Source organism: Xenopus laevis, chromosome 1L, assembly GCF_017654675.1.
Source record: "Xenopus laevis strain J_2021 chromosome 1L, Xenopus_laevis_v10.1, whole genome shotgun sequence".
NCBI lineage: Eukaryota > Metazoa > Chordata > Amphibia > Anura > Pipidae > Xenopus > Xenopus laevis.
Window position 1 is genome coordinate 143,009,074 of NC_054371.1, and position 21,096 is coordinate 143,030,169.

General features: G+C 39.7%; 1 protein-coding gene across 1 annotated transcript in view; it reads right to left on the reverse strand.

Annotated features, from left to right (window-relative positions):
• Positions 1-17,620, reverse strand: part of prune2.L (prune homolog 2 L homeolog) — a 164,997-nt gene extending 147,377 nt beyond the window's left edge. Inside the window, exon 1 of the mRNA XM_041584636.1 lies at positions 17,539-17,620. Within this exon, the coding sequence (XP_041440570.1) occupies positions 17,539-17,574 (36 nt within the window). The 5' untranslated portion in view covers positions 17,575-17,620. The remainder of the gene's footprint in view (positions 1-17,538) is intronic.
• Between the last annotated feature and the right edge of the window lie 3,476 nt (positions 17,621-21,096).

Genomic DNA, 21,096 nt, shown 5'->3' on the forward strand with positions numbered 1-21,096 from the left:
GAAGAAGGGGCACCGGTGGTGGAGGAAGTGTTACGTGGGGTGGCCATAGCAGTGGAGGATGAGGAGGATGTTGTGGTAAAGTTAGAAACGGTAGAGGATGGGGTGTGCTGTGTAAGCCAGTCAACTACCTCTTCAGCATTTTGGGAGTTCAGGGTCATTGGCTTTTTAAAACTGGGCAATTTGCTAGGGCCACAGGATTGCATAGCAGCACGGCCCCTAGCACGGCCTCTGCGTGGCGGCCTGCCTTTGCCTGGCATTATTTTTTAAAAAACAACAACAACAACAAAAACTCAGTTGGTTTTTCTGGAAACGATAATACACACAGCTAGATGGCGGGTTGAAGAAAACAGTGTGCAAATAATGCCTACAAGGTCAACGTATACACTACTACAGCGGTGGATACGGATTACGTAAAATATATTATGGCTGCTTGAAAAAAGTCACTCCGGTGTTTTTTCTGGAGACGGTAATATTATGGATATTTAGACAGAATGTGAACAAGGTCACACAGCTAGATGGCGGGTTGAAGAAAACACTGTGCAAATAATGCCTACAAGGTCAACGTATACACTACTACAGCGGTGGATACGGATTACGTAAAATATATTATGGCTGCTTGAAAAAAGTCACTCCGGTGTTTTTTCTGGAGACGGTAATATTATGGATATTTAGACAGAATGTGAACAAGGTCACACAGCTAGATGGCGGGTTGAAGAAAACACTGTGCAAATAATGCCTACAAGGTCAACGTATACACTACTACAGCGGTGGATACGGATTACGTAAAATATATTATGGCTGCTTGAAAAAAGTCACTCCGGTGTTTTTTCTGGAGACGGTAATATTATGGATATTTAGACAGAATGTGAACAAGGTCACAAAGCTAGATGGCGGGTTGAAGAAAACACTGTGCAAATAATGCCTACAAGGTCAACGTATACACTACTACAGCGGTGGATACGGATTACGTAAAATATATTATGGCTGCTTGAAAAAAGTCACTCCGGTGTTTTTTCTGGAGACGGTAATATTATGGATATTTAGACAGAATGTGAACAAGGTCACACAGCTAGATGGCGGGTTGAAGAAAACAGTGTGCAAATAATGCCTACAAGGTCAACATATACACTACTACAGCGGTGGATACGGATTACGTAAAATATATTATGGCTGCTTGAAAAAAGTCACTCCGGTGTTTTTTCTGGAGACGGTAATATTATGGATATTTAGACAGAATGTGAACAAGGTCACACAGCTAGATGGCGGGTTGAAGAAAACACTGTGCAAATAATGCCTACAAGGTCAACGTATACACTACTACAGCGGTGGATACGGATTACGTAAAATATATTATGGCTGCTTGAAAAAAGTCACTCCGGTGTTTTTTCTGGAGACGGTAATATTATGGATATTTAGACAGAATGTGAACAAGGTCACACAGCTAGATGGCGGGTTGAAGAAAACAGTGTGCAAATAATGCCTACAAGGTCAACGTATACACTACTACAGCGGTGGATACGGATTACGTAAAATATATTATGGCTGCTTGAAAAAAGTCACTCCGGTGTTTTTTCTGGAGACGGTAATATTATGGATATTTAGACAGAATGTGAACAAGGTCACACAGCTAGATGGCGGGTTGAAGAAAACAGTGTGCAAATAATGCCTACAAGGTCAACGTATACACTACTACAGCGGTGGATACGGATTACGTAAAATATATTATGGCTGCTTGAAAAAAGTCACTCCGGTGTTTTTTCTGGAGACGGTAATATTGTGGATATTTAGACAGAATGTGAACAAGGTCACACAGCTAGATGGCGGGTTGAAGAAAACACTGTGCAAATAATGCCTACAGGGCAAATAATGCCTAAAAGGTCAACTTATACACTACTACAGCGGTAGTAAAATAAAAAAAAAGTAAAATAAAAAAAAATGAATATTAAAAAAAAAAAATTAAAGTTGGTGCTGCTGAACTACTAGGAGCAGCAGATTAGCACACCAGTCCCACTCCCCAACACTGCTAGACTAATAGCACTGGGCTCTTATAGTAGTAGTAGTAGTAGTAGTAATAAAACAACAAAAAAATAAATAAAAGCAGTCCTTACAAGGACTACTGTTATTGCAGCAGTCAGCAGATGAGATCAGAAGCAGGACAGCTGCCCACTGCAGCTACATACAGAGCACTGCAGTAGAAGGTAGATTACTAGCCAGCAAAGCTACCTAAGCTAAAATGTCCCTCAAACCCCTGCAGACTTCTGTCCCTCCAATAACAGAGCAGTATCAAAACGATTACTAGCCAGCAAACTTTCAACTGTCCCTGAAATCACTAACAGGCAGCAGCTCTCTCCCTACACTATCTCTTCAGCACACACAGGCAGAGTGAAAAAACGCTGCAGGGCTTCGGTTTTTATAGGGAAGGGGAGTGGTCCAGGGGAGAGCTTCCTGATTGGCTGCCATGTACCTGCTGGTCTGGGGTGAGAGGGCAAAAAAAAGCGCCAACAATGGCGAACCCAAAATGGCGAACGTCGCGCGACGTTCGCGAACTTCCGGCGAGCGCGAACACCCGATGTTCGCGCGAACAAGTTCGCCGGCGAACAGTTCGCGACATCTCTAATAGAGAAGCAAATAAATAATATTGTTTAACCTACACAGATTATGCAGAAAATGCTACATGAAAATTGCACTTTCCACACTCTGCTTGCACTTGTAAATGAACCCTTATATGTTTTTGATATGAAGGTATCAAGCAAGGCCAGCTGGATAGAAGTAAACTGCATTTGGTGATCTCAGTTTTATAGCTCTGATGAATGAGCCCATACTTAAATTCTCTTGCTCACTAGATTTTGTTTACTAAAGTCTTAGTTAGTAATTGTGCTACAAAATAACTTTATTGTTCTGTATTATGTACTGGAGCTTGCAAATTGTGCTTTTTTTTACCTCTATTGGAAGCGTATGGCTTTTCTGATGAAACAAAACCTGTAAAATGAAAATTCCTCTCATTCTTCTTGCATACTGTACATATCTTCAGTTAGAATGGAAAGTGCAAGGTAAACAAAGCAACAGACATTTCCTAACAATAACCTTTATCTATGACCCATCTGAAGCAGAACATTATGTTAGCAAAGGGAATCTAAGAAAGAGTATGCTTTACCTGAAGTACTATCAATTTACCACTGCATGTGCAATTTCAAGATGGTTTGTCTAATTATATGCATTCCTGATATTGTGCCACTGTTTATTCACTGCAAACTTAAAGTGCTGATCAATCTCAAATAAAAAGAATATCCAATGACACAATGCATTTTGTGCTACTGACAATGGTACTGTATTTATCAGTATGTCTGCATATTTTCTGTACACTGCAAACGAATGTCCACGTTCATGCGAAAAGCATGCTCAAAGCAGTATTTATTATTTAAAACTTTTAGTAACAATGACACAAATATTAATGTGAATTCACAGGAGATTTTTTTTATATAAAGTTATCAATAGTTTAGGTTTAGTGCTTCTTTAAAGGGTTCATCGCCTCCATTATTCAGTGACCCATACTCTCTTTATCATAGCACTAATTTCAAAGGTTTTTTAAATAGGAGAGCATTTATGATGATTCTATCTTCCACTTCCCTCCCTCAAAAATCGACTCTGTTCATGCTGCATGTGCTATATTTGGAACATGAGATCATCTGAAATTGAAGAGATTAAATCAAACTGGTATTAAGGTTGTCAGACAACTTGCTATCTGCTTGCTATGACCTGGCCAATACATACACACTGTACATTATATATACAGCCATGGGACCAGTTATCCAGAATGCTCAGGACATGGGGTTTTCTGGATAAGGGATCTTTGCATAATTTGGATCTCCATCCCTTAAATTTAGGAAAAAATATTTAAATATTAATTTAATCCAATAGAATTGTTTTGCCTCAAATAAGGATTAATTATATCTTAGCTGGGATCAAGTACAAAGTACCATTTTATTATTACAGAGAAAAAGGAAATCATTTGAATTATTTGATTAAAATGGAGTCTATGTGAGATGACCTTCCCATAATTCTGAGCTTTCTGGATAACGTGTTTCTGTATAACTGATCCTATACCTGTATATACTGTATGTTGGAGGGGGTTTTAGCAATGCTATATGTCTCCTCATGGGATGAGCATGACTTTTGTGCTAGTAATTCCATCATCTGATGTCATAATGACAGTGATGGAAAATGCTCTTGTGTGTTGTTTCTCAGTTAGTTTTATGCCGACCTGTGCACTGTGCATGGAAGAATATCCGGACAGATGGCGGTACAAGTGACACTGTGGGCAGGGCCATCATTTTAGGGGTGGGGCTATGATGGGGGGTGGTCAATAATAGGAAATCCTGCCAGGTTTTCCTAATTTCGAAAACTGGGCAGGCAGTTTTGACCTGGGCAGCACTTCAAATAAAAACGGGCTGACCATGTCAAAACTGGGCAGTTGGCAACTCTAAATATATGCCATCATAACCCTTGTACAATTTACTTACAAAACTGCATTTTAGGTGCACGAACTGAAACCAAAACATGGTACTTGCTTCTGTCAGCTTATCAAAAGACTCCTTGCTTTCTATTTAGGCTTGCATGCACATACATGACAAGTATGGAGCATGTACTGTCACACATGTCAACCCTAGTTGATTTCATCCTCCAGAACCCTATAATGTTCCTTGTTAAATATTAGTAAACTGAGCAGCCTTGGAGCTGGCATGGATCAACAACCAGTCATCTAAAGGTCAGTAAAGTGTCTTCCACGGTATCCAAACTGTGGGGTAGTAAGCATAAGTATAATAGGATTTCAATTTATTTTTTCAGAAATTGCCACAAGCCTAAAGCTTGCACATTAGGCAGTTACCTCTTACAATGGTACATTGCAGAAATAATTGTAAAAATGTTCTCATTATTGACACTTGACTATACAGAATGTCAGCTATGAATTACTCTTTTCTCCATTCCTTGGGGTTTAAAACTGTCAGTTTATAATTTCAAGCCCTGTCACATATGCATGTTATAGGTTTAAGGGACAATATTATTATTATTATTTATTTTATTATTATACATATATTTATATAGCCCATATACTGTATATCACAACATATTTCGCAGCGCTGTAAAGTAAATGTGTTTATACACTAAATCCCATGAATTACATACATAGAACATATGGAGTTACATACATCGCAACCAATGCTGGTACAAAAGGTGAGGAAGGCCCTGTGCAAAAGAGCTTACAATCTAAAGGGAAGGGAATAAGACACAAGGTGTGGGAGTGGGCAAGATCAGAATTAAGTTGGTGAGAGATGTAGTACTGTATGAGGTATTCCATTTGGTAGTTAAGCAGAGTGAGGGTAGACTTCTCTAAATAAATGTGTTTTAAGAGATCTTTTGAAAGCAGAAAGGTTAGCAGAAAGTCGGACTGACCATGGAAGAGAATGCCAGAGGAGGGGTGCAGCCGTTGCAAAGTCTTGAATGCGAGCATGTGAGGAAGTAATAAGAGAAGAGTTGAGGAGCAGGTCAGTAGAGGAGACTTGTAAGTGGTTGGGTGATTATGAAGAGATGAGTTCAGAGATGTAGGGTGGGGCTGAGTTATAAAGTGCTTTGAATATCAAAGTCATTAATTTGAATTTTATTCTGAAAGGTAGTGGAAGCCGGTGCAAGAATTGGCAGAGTGGCATGGCCAAGGAGGAGTGGTTGCTGAGGTGTATAAGCCTGGCGGCAGTGTTCATTATGGACTGGTGAGGTGACAGTCTCTGGTGGGGAAGGCCAATTAAAAGAGAGCTTCAGTAGTCTAGACATGATATGACGAGAGAGTAATTAAGAATTTTGGTGGCATCTTGGGTGATAAATGATCTAATTTTGGATCTGTTCCTTAAGTGGAAGTGACATGATTTAATATATCCCCTTGTTAATATACCCCCTTGTCCAGTGATTAGGACTTGTGTTACTTTTTGTCTATTATTTTAATCATAAAAATCAATGATTTTTGTTATTTCATGATGTTAAAGGAACAGTATCACCAAAAAAAATTAAAGTGTTTTAAAGTAATATGTAGGCAGGTGGCCCGTGATGTACTATGGTAGGAGTAACAAGACGACCAATTGTAAAAAAAATGAAGTTCTGTTTATTCTTCCAATGCCAACATGCAATTCCAACTTCAAACAGAAATAACCACATTTTCAGGGCATTCAGTATATGGCCAATAATTCCAGGAACTTAACAGTCATTTACTCACAGGCTGTTGTTCAGGTATAACCTCTTAATACCAACGGGCCGCTCCTGTTTCACAGCCCTCAATGGGATCTCTATATCTTCAGCAACCTGGCTCTCCTCACTGGCGTCCCCTTGCTATTCCGGACAGGAATTTCACGATGGCCACAGTCCCATAGCCCTCTCTTTTAACTATCCTGTTCACTGTCACTATGTCCCTGACTGTAAGAGTGTATTACATAGGCATTTTTTGTGCACTGGTAATCTAATGATCTACCAAGCAAGGACGCAGCATAGAGTAGATTCAGTCTCCCTGTTTGCCATGTTCAGTTCAATAAATAACAAAAGACATATTTTTTTGTGATTAGGGCACAATCCCTATTTATTGAGCTCATGTTGAACAAGCGAATGTATTGCACCTTGAAGGCATACCTACCGTTCAGTTACCGATTATGTAAAAAAAAATTGGAAAAGCTTCTAGAAAAGGCTGCTCTGGTTATGGTGAATTTAAGTTCAATCAGTGCAGCCCAAAAACATATTAAATGTGTCTCTGATTTTTATTTGATCTAGACCAGCCCCTATTTCTGATTTGTCAGATTGGCTTTCATCTGGTATGGTACCTTTGTATTGGAGAAAAGCTTATGTCATTCCAATATTTAAAAAGGGATTATGATCTTAGCCTGGCAATTATAGGCCAGTAAATTTGAAATCTGTGGTGGGCAAATTATTTTTATGCTTCTTAAGGGAACCCATTCAAAATGTTGTCCTAGTGAATGGCATTATGAGCTGCAATCAGCATGGCTTTATGAAGGATAGGTCATGTCAGACAATTTTTTTTTATTTAACTTGTTCATTAATGATTTAGGGGAGGGTATTGTAAGTAATGTATCAGTGTTTGCAGATGACATAAAACTATCCAGCCCAATTAATTCCATCCAGGATACAGCATCCTTGCAACAGGATCTTGCCAAACTGGCAATCTGGGCAGCTAAGTGGCAAATGAGATTCAATGTTGATAAATCTAAGGTCATGCACCTGGGATGTAAACATATCCAAGCCACTTTTACCCTTAATGGGACTGCACTAGGCAAATTCATTATGGAAAAGGACCTTGGAGTACTTGTAGATGATAAACTTGGCTGTAGCAAGCAATGCCAGTCAGCAGCATCAAGGGCAAATAAGGCCTTGAGCTGTATTAAAAGGGGCATAGATTCATGGGAGGAGGGGAGCATTCTTACACTGTATAGAGCACTTGTAAGGCCCCATCTAGAATATGCTGTACAGTTTTGGTCTCCATCACTCAAACACGACATTATTGTATTAGAGAGGGTACAGAGAAGGGCAACTAAGCTGGTAAAAGGTATGGGAAACCTTAGCTATGAGGAAAGACTTGCCAAATTGGGGATGTTCACACTGGAGAAGAGGCGTTTAAGGGGTGATATGATAACTATGTATAAATAGATAAGGGGATCATATAATAATCTCTCTAATGTTTTATTTACCAGTAGTTCTTTCCCGCTCACACAAGGTCACCCATTCCGATTAGAAGAAAATAGGTCCCGTCTAAATATTCAGAAGGGTTTTTTTACAGTGAGAGCCGTGAAGATGTGGATTTCTCACCCTGAATCAGTTGTACAGGCTGATAGATAGCTTTAAGAAGGGGTTGGATGGATTTTTATTATGTGAGGGAATACAGGGTTATGGAAAATAGCTCATAGTACAAGTTGATCCAGGGGCTAGTCCGATTGCCATTTTGGAATCAGGAAGGAATTTTTCCCCTCTGAGGCTTCAGATGGAGTTTTTTGCCTTCCCCTGGATCAACTAGCAGCTAGGCAGGTTAAAATAGAGTTCAAAGGTTGAACTTGATGGACGTGTGTCTTTTTTCAACCTAACTTACTATGTTACTATGTTACTAAAGTTAACCTACAATAATGCAGAGTCCCAAAAATCTGGAAGTTCCTGTGCCTCTTTTCTTGAATACAATTGTTGAGCGATTTGAGCACCTAGAGCTATACTAAGCTCCATGCAGTGAGTTCAGGACACCCTTTTATTGGTGATATTTCTAATTTCTGTACTTTTTCAATAATAATGTAATGAAATGAAATGTAATATAGCAAGAGATTATAAGTATTAAGGATTAAAAGCCTGCACATAAACTATGCAAAAAGCAGAAAAGTACTCCAACCATGTTCTATTCACTTGTACTCTATAAGAATTGTGAAATAATCTAGTGCGAGTAGTAAATATGTAAGTTGTAAAGAAAAATGTGTGTGTTTTTATGTGGATACTTGTTTTCCTACCATTGAAATGATCCCAATTACACTGCTCAGTGATCTAGAAAATGCTTTACAACAGTTCAGATTGAAGTAGAGAGTAACGGTGAATATACAGCCTTCTGCTAAGAGGAAAAGCAATAACGGGCACAAACATGCAGTTAAGGTCTCAAAAGGCTCTGTGTGAGTGATGCCACGGCAGTATGCTACATAATTTATCTGGCTCATATAGCCAGGGAGCTAGCTGTACTGTATGCACACATTTATAATGGCAATATAATAATCTGTGGATCAGATCTAGGGACTTATTTTATTACAAGGCCTTGAGACCAGCTACATCACCAGATTCTGACACTGATTCTATCACCAGATTTTGAGACTGGTTGTCAACAAGACATAGGAGCTTCTGTTCTTTAACTACCAGAAAGAACCCAATTGTATACTACACAGGGACTTTTGTATTTGGCCCCTCCAAGAGAGGTACTTCTTTCCCAGAGATTGGTTCCCCTTAACGTTCAACCTGCAGTGCTCTGGCTCATGTACCCTTGACATCAACCACTTTAAATAAAAAAGCAAATTGCATGTCATTGCTAAGAACATTCTTCCAATAATGTACAAATAATGCATTCTACAGTCTGACTGCAGCCATGTAGATCCATTCCATTTCAGTCTTACAAGAGGGGAGACCAAAGGGTTTCACAGATATCCATAAAATGTAAAACAGGAGTGACAATTACAGAACCAAGGAAACAAACTATAGACGCAGCAAGGTATGATAAACCTGTAAAAGTAATGCCAACTCACAAAGCTATAATTATCAAGTGCAAAGAATCTGCAAAATAATTTTGGTTAGTTCCAGCAAATATCAAAATGCCTTGCTTGCAACAAAAGCCTTGGGTTTTACTGTAAGACAAATCTGCATCAGCGTCATTGATTTTTTGCAGTCAATACTACAAAGCAATATAATTATAGTGACAGGGAATGCAAAGCTACCAGGTAAAGAGCATAGCATACCATTTCCTCTCTGTCTTATATATATATATATATATCTCTTCCACAATTAATGGGGTAGCCCCCTTTTTACTACCTCGTGTATACCACTTGTATGCTTTAAAGGAATACTAAAAGAATGGACCTGATCTATCCCTTACTAAGTGTACTAGGGTGCCAGGGTCCCACCAAAAACCCAATGACCACAGCCTAACTCTCACACTCTACTGCTTTTTTAAATCATACTCTTTATTCTCCTTGTCTTTTCACTTTACATACTCTCTTCTATTCCTCCCTCATATTTTCTTATTAAGAAACGGCCATGGTAGAAGCATACAAGACAAATGTTGATGAGCAGGAGGACCCAATGACAAATGGGATCACCAGGACTTTTCCAAGTGTCTGGTAGGCCATTATGACAGTAAACTTGCTAATGGTCTTTGAAACTGATTAGGATACAGATAGTCCCAATAACAATTTGTCCATCAAGTCAATTCATTGAATACCAGTTAATTTACATGCAGGTTGTTGTAGACCTAGTCCTCAGATTATTTGCAGGTAGCTGAAACCTTGGAACAATCATGTACACCAGTAATCATATCTACTCTTCTTACTTTTTTGATAACTATAAACCAATAACAATAACCTACATCTCATTGTATAGGGAGAGGGCAAGGCCCAGGGGATATTTGGAGCCCTTTTATTCTATTTTATTCTATTTTTTATTTCTCATCCACTCTGCACATATGACTGTGTGTTGAATAACAGCAAGAGACATTAAGGGGCAGATTTATGAAGGGTCGAATTTCGAAGTAAAAAATACTTTGAAATTCGACTATCGAATTAAAATACTTTGACTTCGAATATCGAAGTCGAAGGATTCTTTACCGAATTTGGCAATCAAATGATCAAATGAAAATTGTTCGATCGTACGATTAAATCGTTTCGAACGATTTTAGCGATCGATCGAAGGATTTTCCTTCGACCTCAAAAGACTGCTCTAGAAGGTCCCCATAGGCTAACATAGCACTTTGGCAAGTTTAATTTGCCGAAGTATTGAAGTCGAAGTTTTTCTAAAGAGACAGTACTTCGATTATCGAATGTTCAAATATTCGAACGATTTTTACTTTGAATCGAAGTAAATTCGAAGTCATAGTATCCTGTTCGATGGTCGAAGTATCCAAAAAAATTACTTCGAATTTCGAATTATTTTACTTCGAAAATTCCCTCGAATTCACTTCGACCCTTGATAAATCTGCCTAAGCTACATGCATATACAAATGTCTCTATTGCATTGTAAAACATCCCTTTGAACATACTCTAGTTCCAAGATTAATGCAAAGAAGCATTGTCATTATTGTGTCATGGCACATTGCTGTGCAGGACCTGCTTATTGGTGATGCAGCAAGTCAAGGTCACTCTTGTGTAAAACTGCTGGGGCATCAGGAACAGTTGTGCTGTTACATATAAACTATGTTGGTAAGATATATTACCTGTATTATTGCCTTTTAAACATTTACATCAAGCACATATTTATCTTTATACAATACAGTGAGACCATATATTACATATGCCATATATCAGATGCTTCAACTAAAACAGCTTTCATTCCAACTACTGACAGGAAAGTACAGAGAAAGAGTTTTATAACAAAAAAAGCAAACAGAGATTAGTCCTCCCAATGATCTTATTTTGATCCTATGTTAACTTCAGCAGGTTATTGTTACCTGTACTACCAAAACATGCAAAAAGTGCTTTTTGGTATGATTTACATTTCATGTACTGCTCTGACAACTACAATGTAATACAACTCCCAAGATCCTCAACTGGAAGTCGCCAGAGTTTGTGGAATAAGCAAATCCTTTTTTTTTTTTTTTCAGATCATTCCCAAACACCTTTAAGCAATATAAAAGTTGTTTTGGTTAAAATTGAATGGCATAATAAAAAGTACTGGTAGATCATTGCGGTAGTTGTGAGGTAGGCCTTTTCTGAAGCAAACACTTGTCTACTCAATCTTGTCTTTAGTGCCTTTGTTCTAAGAGGGTACAGTCTGAACATTTCTATTCTAAAATATCCCTGTTTCAGAACATTCATCATATTGCTAAATCCGGCTGTGGCAAAGGTTAAACTAGCATAATAAAATCTCTCAGATGTGCTTTCTTTTGGAGCTGTACCAAACTGTGAGCTGGAAAGAAATCTATGAAATATTTACATGGGCCTTTTCAGGCCGCATTTAGAGTCTGGTTTATAAAGCGCTGCAGCACTTGCCTAAAAGATACACTGCACTTAGAAATGCATGCTAGATTAATGGGAAAATAAATATGTTTATCATAGCTATTACCCTCATTTCCCTTCAATACACAGTCATGCATAATATCATAATTGGTGTTCAGACTTTTTTGTTTTTATGTATCCTAAAAATATACTAATTTTATATAACTGATTGAACACTATGGCATAAATACAGGTAAAAAATTTGGACCAGTATAACAACTTTGATGGATAACTGGCCCATCAAAAATCAAACAGGATCACGTAATTAAAAAAAAGACTATTGGGCTGATGTAAGAATGGGGGCCTAGGGTGCTATATTTCCCATTATTCTGTGAACCATGCTATTTTTTGCTTATGATGGAAGGAAATGTAAGGGCAGAGGTGTTCGAAGATGGCACTTCTGTCCCTTAGTTCATAGCAACTGCAGAGAGAAGCTAAAACCCTGTTTTTATTTCCAGATGCTGTTCTACATACCCAAATATTTAAGAAACATAACAGCACAAATGCCCTGAACCGATGTACTTCCCTTTGCTTCCCAGCCAGCACATACATACTGTACATAGGTTTTATGTATGCACCAACTAGAAACTAGGGTTACCAACACTAAGCTGCATCAACAGATTTAAAGTGTTGGTTAGCATGTAGTAGGGTAAAAATTGTTAGTTGTTTAAGTACAAATGTGTAATAAATAGTTAATACAGGTATTTTTAGGTTAACCACCAAGGGGAGCTAGATGGTAACTGTTGTTAGAGAAAGCCCCCCAGTGGGTGGAGGAAGGGAAGGTTTCAGACAGAAATATTGTGATGCGTCATGGGAAGGAAAGAGAGCAACGATAGTTGAGTCATTCCCTGGAAGGGATGGTGACTTTAGGTAGTGAGGAAGCTGGTATTAAATAGTATGCTAGTGTGCAGTCAAGTGAATGTAAAGCTGAAGGACCGGGAATAGAACCCTGTTGGTGAACTGCTGTTCTGATGTATGCCCTGACGAATAAAGAAGAAAGAGTTTTACTGCAAATTCCCTGTCTGCTGTGTTTCCTTCCAGGTTTCCCTCACCCGACGGATGATGGTCCATCTGGGTAACAAAGGGTTAATACCCAGGCCCTATTATGGACCATGTTACAAGCAGGCTGGGAGCATTTAGTTTTTAGTTAACTCTATGGTAAATATGTAACCAGAAACCCATAAGGGCAGTATAAAAAACTGCTTGCAGAAAGCACCCAGGCCCGAACAACTCAAGACTACAGTGCTGCAAGAACTGCCTACTAGAAAAGACTGCAATTTATCAGTAGTTAATGGTACAGACAGGAATCATTTAAGTAATGGTGGACACAAAAATAAATCTGAGCACAGGCCGATAGATTTGCATGATCCCTGCAACATTGCTGTCAGCCGTAGGGCATCCAGTTCAGGATGGCCAATGTCAATTCCCCATTAAATGTACAGTGACTGTGTTCCAGAGAAAGCCATAAATGGTTTGTGCAGCTTCAAAACACAATGTAATTAAAACAGCCACTCAAACACGCGTGTGCATAACCTTCAATGCTAAATATACCTTATTTATATATACGGCTTACTTTCCTATAAATAATACTAACATTATTTATTATGCACAGAAGTAATCCCCCGTTTTTGTATTTTACATTGATGAGAACTGCCGTACTGATATTTCTACTGATATGTAATTTGTGTGAATATTTTAGCACATCAATGTTTATATTTAAAAATACATATTTATTATGAATATATTTAAATTGTAGCATCTATGTTTATTTATTTTGTGTTTCTAGTACACATTGGTGCCTTCTCAGTGTCTCCCATTGCCTCTCTCAGTTACTACATCACTCTCTACATCATACTAAAAGTTATCTCAAAGGTGAACAACCCCTTTAACAATTGTTCAAGAGCCACCATTTACTCAATGCTTTGCAGTACAGGAAGCAACACATAGAGGGGTCCATATGTAATAAATATGCATAAACACAAGCAGAAATGCTAAACTCTTTTTTTTTTTTTTTAAACCTTTTTTAACTCAAACACAATTATATCTACACATTAAAGTGGACCTGTCACCCAGACACAAAAATCTGTAGAATAAAAGTCCTTTTCAAATTAAACATGAAATCCAATTTCTATTTTTTATTAAAGCATTCATAGCTGCTGTAAGCTCATTTAAAAATCTCAGATGTCAATCAAATATTGTCTGCCCCTCCTCTATGCCATGGGCATACAGGCGGGGCAGGCGATTACTTTCACTTTCCATTCAGCACTTACTTCCTAGATGTCTGTGCTCTCCCCACATTCCCCGGTTCTCTTTACCATTTAATTGTGTAACCAGGGCATGGGGATGGACATCGGGTCCCCCATTCTGGTGCACAAACAAGATTCTGAGATAATGAAAGGCTTTCCTTAAAAACAGTGTCCACAAAATGGCTGCTGCCTGCTTGCTATCATTTTGAATTCCCAGACTGAAGGAAACAAGATTCAAATCATTTAAACAGTGTAATTAAAGTTCATTTTGCTTGAATAATGTGATAAAATAGGATTTTTAATAATTTTTTTGGGTGACGGGTCCCCTTTAATATGGCAAAACCTATTTACACAAAACCTATTTACAAGTGTTAGATTCCTTTAAATATCATCCACACAGTTAAAGGATAGCGTTCCCTGCAATCACATTATTATGCAGAATGTTATAATAGTTTCTTGGTATTTCCAAGCTGGAACTTTTCAATACAATGTAATCTAATTGTACTTTACCTGTTCCATTGCCATACATTTTAAAACTGCTGACTCCATAGCAACATGTACTGTATGAAATTGAATTCTCTAAAAAACAAATGCTATACCTTATATGTAGGTAAAAAAAACCTTTTAACAACTGTTGCTGCTCTATAGCTACAATTCCAAATATGTAACCAGCTTTTCCTGACAGCCACTGTGATGAACATAAAGCAATTACTCTCTCGGCCCTTTTGATATTTAAATGTGTGTTTTCATTAGAAAACTCTATATCTTGGTTGTTTAGGGCAGAGACAGATACGAAAGTTCCGGGAGATTTAGTCGCCCGGCGACTAATCGCCTCTTCTTCGGGTGACTAATCGCCTCTTCTTCGTGCAACTAATCTCTTCAAAAAGCCTTCCCGCCGGCTAGAATCTACATCGCTGGCGGGATGGCACTTGGAGCGTTTCGTTTTTCGAACTCGCCCAAAGTTTCCTCGTGAGTAGTGATGGGCGAATTTGCGCCGTTTCGCTTCGCCGAAAAATTCGCGAATTTCGCGCGAAATTCGCGAAACGGCGAAAAATTCGCGAAACGGCGCCGGCGTCTCGTTTTTGACGCCGGCGCCCGTTTTTGACGCCGGCGCCCGTTTTTCCGACGCCGGCGCCCGTTTTTGGCGCCGGCGTCCGTTTTTCGAAAAAAAAATTTTGACGCCGGCGAATTTTTTGACGCGAATTTTCGCGGGCGATTCGCGAATTTATTCGCTGGCGGCGAAACGCGCAAATTCGCCGCGAATTCGCGCCTGGCGGATAAATTCGCCCATCACTACTCGTGAGTCTGTCTCTGCCCTTAAAGTCCTTATAAGATATTGAAAGGGTTCAATGCCTATCTCCAGCAGAGGGTTACATATTAACACTGCATACCACTCTGTTAATGGAACTTACTTCTAAAAGAGCTGTGTAAACAAAGTTGAGATTAATGAAATGTGCAAGATCAGAGTTTCATCTCCTTACTCTCATAGGCTAGGGCTGATGAACAGTTAATCTGGGAAGCAATAACAATGATTTTTCTAAGTGGTGAAGGAAGGGTAGGCAAGGGAGGATACTGAACAAGAAGAAAGGAAAATTGCCTCTACCACGAGGGCCATTAGCCACTGAGATGGAAAGTGATGCTTTGCATTTTGCTGTAAATGGAACTTACAGACATAACACAGTCACATGCACTCTGGTACTTTTCCAGAATAGGCTATGCCTCTGTTAGCTCATTAGCTCGTATTATATATATATTATACATTGATTTAATATGGTTAATACTGTAACCCAGACTATTATTACATATAGAGAATATTACTTAATAATACTATAGCAAAAAACAGTAAAATGGGGGAACTAGCTCAAACACATAATGGATAAGGGGCATACTTCTACTCTGAAACAAGGTCAGAGTCCCACACCTTTTTTTTTACCTGTGAGCCACATTCAAAGGTAAAAGAAATTTGAGAGCAACACAAGCCTGAAAAATGTTACTGGGGGAGCCAAATATGCGCTATAATTGGCTATTTGTGGACTGGCAGCCTACAGGAGGCTCTGTTTAGCAGTACACCTGGTTTTTATGCAACTAAAATTTGCCTCCAAGGAATTGAAAAATAAGCAACAGCTTTGAGGCCACTGAGAGCAACATCCCAGGGGTTGGTGAGCAACATGCTGCTCATGAGCCACTGGCTGGTGGTCACTGCTATAGATTTTTTGGGGGCCTGAAAAATTATTTGCTGTGGGGCCCAGTACTATCTAGTTATGCCACTAATTACCTCCTGTATCTAAAGCTCTCCTAAACTCTCATTGTCGGTTACACAGCCTTGTATGGATGGTGCTACCCAAATGCCAAGTTTTGTCATGAATATAATAATGGGATCATTGGCAGGAACATGGGGTAGGCAGAAAAGGCGGGTGCCTTGGGCACAATCTTTGGGGGGGTGTACCTTGCAATAGAAGGATACATCACAATAATCTATTTTTTTCTATTGGTAGTGGCAAGCAGAGAGAGAGAGAGCGTGAAAGAGAGCACAGTCAGTGAGTAACAGAAATACGTTATCAGCTGTCTGTGTGCGGCTTCCTATGCTGTGGAGATTGCAGCTCTCCCTCTCTGCCTTCACTGTCCCTTCCTGTTTGCCTGTGTCGGAGGAAGGGTGGGAGGGTCCATCTCCAAATCAGCAGTTAACCTTTACTGTGCCAGAGACAAACGGCTGGAGAAGTTCTTATGTATTATGAGTTGGAATCTACTTTTGAGCTCCCTGTGATATCTGTAAAGCCTATTCCCACCATTTCCCTGTTAACCCTTTATTACCAGCTTGCAGCATCTGCTGTCTTTATAAATGCCTTATTTTCTCTGTCCCCATACATATTACTTTTAATTCCTTGTTGCAAATGCCACCTTTTCTCTAAATCCCCAGTCACCTACTTATTCATTCCCTATTAACTACCCCCACCTCCCCCACCAAACTTAACCCACGATGACTTTTATATTTCTTGCCTGTCCCAAGATGTCACTATCCTATCAAGTTGAAACTCACCTCTTTTTGCATCTGCAATGTGTTTAATGGGGTTAATCGTGAAATTGGCACTGCTTTTTTATGCTATGTGTTAAGTGACAGTAATTATATAGCTGGCATTGCATATATCCTGATGTGTTTTCTGTGGGTATTAAACCTGAAGTTGGCATTATATGTATATATATCCCTTTGTTTTATCTGGGCATTACAAATGAAACTGGCTCAGCATATATACTGCTATGTGTTATATTGGCATTAAACACAAAGGTGGCTCTACAAACTTCTGCATACAATATTTATGAACATGGGCCACAAAGAGCACTAACAGAAGTTTTTAGGGGCAAATGGGAAGGGCAGTTATCTGAATTGGGATAGGATAATGGTAAGGTGGGATTGTGGGTGGGGGGTGAGGAACCAATTGAAGCACTTGCCTTGGGTGCCAAAATACCTTGGCCCAGCCCTGCAATCATCTTTACATGACTGAAGCCTGCCGAGCACTCACCAGTCGGGATTTGGTGCGATGCAGAAATTCCTCCATACTGGGAGCTGTACTTCACCACCACAGGCTGCTTGCCTTCCTGAAGCTTTGGTGCCTGAAGCTTTGGTGCCTGCACCTCCTGCTAGTTCTGCTCCCCGCAGAGAGCCCAAGAGATGCCGGCACAGCAGCAAAACCTCCCCGTGCTGCTCGCCCTGTGAGGCTGGGAGTGATCGGGAGCGCGCATGGAACATGTCCAAGGTGCTGAAATATGACACCATGCAGTACAGAGACACCAACCCATCTGCTTGGGGGTGGTTTATACAGAACAAGACAAATACTATGTTGTCTTCCATGCTTGCAGCAGACTAGGAGAAGATAAAATCTTGTGGTCAGTGTTGATTGGGGCACCAAGGGTCCACCAGAGAATCTGATATCAAGGGTCCACCAGAGAACCTGATTTAAAGGGCCCAGCAGCAGTTAGCAAGCACTACAACATTTTCTTCTTGCTGACAAAACCACTGGTATACTCATATTTCAAATACATTTGAATCAGGGCCGCCATTAGAAATCATGGGGCCACGTACAACAAAATGTTAAGGGCCCCCTGGACCCGCCCACCGTGCCCACCCCACCATGTAGTCTTTTAACACTACAGTTAAAAGACTACATAGACGTCAGTGCTAAAAACGGTAACCCCCACCATGCACACAAGTTATAAAAAGCTATTGATGGTCAGGGCCCTTTTATAAGTTAAAAAAAACTGTGGTGCCAGGGCCCCCCATAATTTTTTTTTAAAAAAAATTGGTGGTTGGGACCCTCCTACAAGTTAAAAAAAATAATTGGTGATCAGGGCCCCCCTATAAGTTAAAAAAAATAATTGGTGATCAGGACCCCCCTATAAGTTAAAGAAAACAATTGGAGATCAGGGGCCCCCTACAAGTTAAAAAAAAATAATTGGTGATCAGGGCCCCCCTATAATTTAAAAAAAAAAATTGGTGATCAGGGCCCCCCTTACAAGTTAAAAAAAAATAATTGGTGATCAGGGCCCCCCTATAAGTTAAAAAAAATAATTGGTGATCAGGGCCCCCCTATTAGTTAAAAAACAACATTTGCGACCAGGGCCCCCCATAAAAGTTTTTAGAAAAAATATTGGTGATCAGGGGCCCCCTGCAAGTAAAAGAAATTGATGGCCTGCCCCTCCCCACAAGTTATACCAACATTTCTTTCTATAGAAACAATGTTAAAAACACAGCTTTCCCACAGAATTTTATACTTTTCCATTTTGGGGAACAGAACAGGAGCATTGCTGGGAAGTGGCATAAACAGAATTTACAGGGCACCAAGACCAATGTAGGGGCCATGTATTTGGAATTAAGACATTTTCCATATTAATAAATTGAAACTGGGTAACAGTCAATGCCCCCCCCCCCCATACATGCTTGGACCCCCAGTAATTGCAGGGTCTGATTTCTGTACTAGAGACGGTAGAGGCACAAGTATAACTTGGAAAAGGTAGTAAGGAGTTAATGCTTTGTGTTCAAGGGAGGAGGAAGGGCCCACCAAGACCAGGGCCCACTGGCAACATTCCCAATACTCTGCTTAATGTGCTGATACATGCATGACATAAATAATGCCATTCACTTACATCATGTTTAAAGGGCAAGTCAACCCCAGAATAAAAATGTGCCTAATATTTTTTTAGCCTTATAAAAGAAAATATAATTCTAAGCAAATTTCCAATATACATTTATTAAGAAGTTGCATTTGCATGCATTGCATAGTGCTTTTAAAGTTATTTGTAAAAAAAAAAAAATTACTATTGAAAGCATCATTTGCTTAACTGTTTGTTGTTACTGTTTAAACAAGCTTGCAAAAGTCTTAGTTCCCCAAAGACAGTTCTATTAATGAGCTGCCTTGTCTTACATTGTATCAACAGTCTGAGCCATCAGGACAGAGAATAGAAGGGACTGCTTTCACTAGCAATACATATACAAATAACTTGGAAACCATAGAAAATGTGTAATGAATGTATATTGTAAAGTTGCTTAGAGTTATGTTTTCTTTTATTAGGCAAAAAAATAAAAATATATTTTGGGTTGACTTTCTCTTTAGGATGAGTAGAGCTGTGACAAAGTACTGTGCTATGCTGCTAATAACTAAGTTCAACTAAACTGATGCATGGCAGTAGTACAATGGACAAAGAGTAAATAGCTTTGCCATTTATTTTACCAAACAATACAGAACATAGATCCTACAGAAGGCTAGTGTTTGTTGCCCATTCATATCTTCTGTTAAATCCTGTAATTATTGTATGTATTATATTAATAATGTAGTATATTAGAGACATGCACATACAATATACACCAGTGTCATACACCCATACCAAATCCAAATTCAGTTCTTTCCCATTCACTTTTCTGTTTTCGAGTGGAATAAAAATATCATTTGAGTTTCATTTGGCAGTTTACAAAATATAAAGGGTACAAAGTAAGGTCTCATGTCGTTTCATAGGTTTAGGGGTTGTAAAAAAACTGTGGAAAATCAAATGACCATGCAAGTTTAGACATTCCTTGCAGTATGATGCTGGGATTAAAAGACTCATAGCATGTTGCTTTGCAGAGAACTGCTACTAATAACTGAGGCATTATGAGTATCAGTCTACAGTCATTTTCCCATCATTATCCTGTTAATTATTTGTAACACTCTGCGATAGTGTGAAAGTATCTTCTCTGTGATTGGCTTCATTTCAGGAACTTGAAATATATGACAGGGAAGCTTTCTAAGTTGTCAGTAAGGTCTTACATAAGAAGGTGGTGTACACTGCCATTGTCACTGGCAAAGGACAGGAGAAGTGCTTGGTTTGATTAAACCAGGGCCAGATGTGTGGAAAGGCCACCTAGGCCCGGGCCTAGGGCGGCAGGATTTTAGGGGGGCAGCATGCTGCCCAACCACACCCATATTGGTTCAAAAACATTGGGGATGTGCTGGAGATACAATCATTTTTTAAATTCCCATGCACCAATCCCCATTGCTTCGGTCCAGATGATGAAAATTTGCATGAATAAAGGGGAGGGGACAGGGGCGACAATCGGCAGTGGGCCTAGGGGCACCCACTTTGTAAATCCGGCCCTGGATAAAACATTACAGTATGAGAAGTCATAGAGGGGAGCAGTGGTGTAACTATAGAGGAAGCAGAGAAGCAGACCCAGGGGGCCTGGAGGAAAAGGGGAGCCCGTTCTGCTTCCTCTATAGCCAACAAGAACCCCCCCAGCAACTCTCTTACCTGCTGTGGGGAAGCAGAGTGCGTCGGCATGGGGCGGATAGTGGGCGGAGCCTAAGCAGGAAGTGAGCAGAGTCCAGGCAAATAGTGGGCAGAGTCTGGTTGGGAAGAGGGCAGAGGCGGGAAGTGGGTAGGAGGATGGGGATAGGAATCCACTGGGCTCTACTAAAACCACAGGGCCTTGTGCAACAAAATTTTCTATGCCCTGCCCATCCCAGCCCTCAAGCTCCACCCCAGATAATTCTCACCCACCCCACAGTTAAAAGACCACACAGACATCAGTGCTAAAAATGGTAACCCCC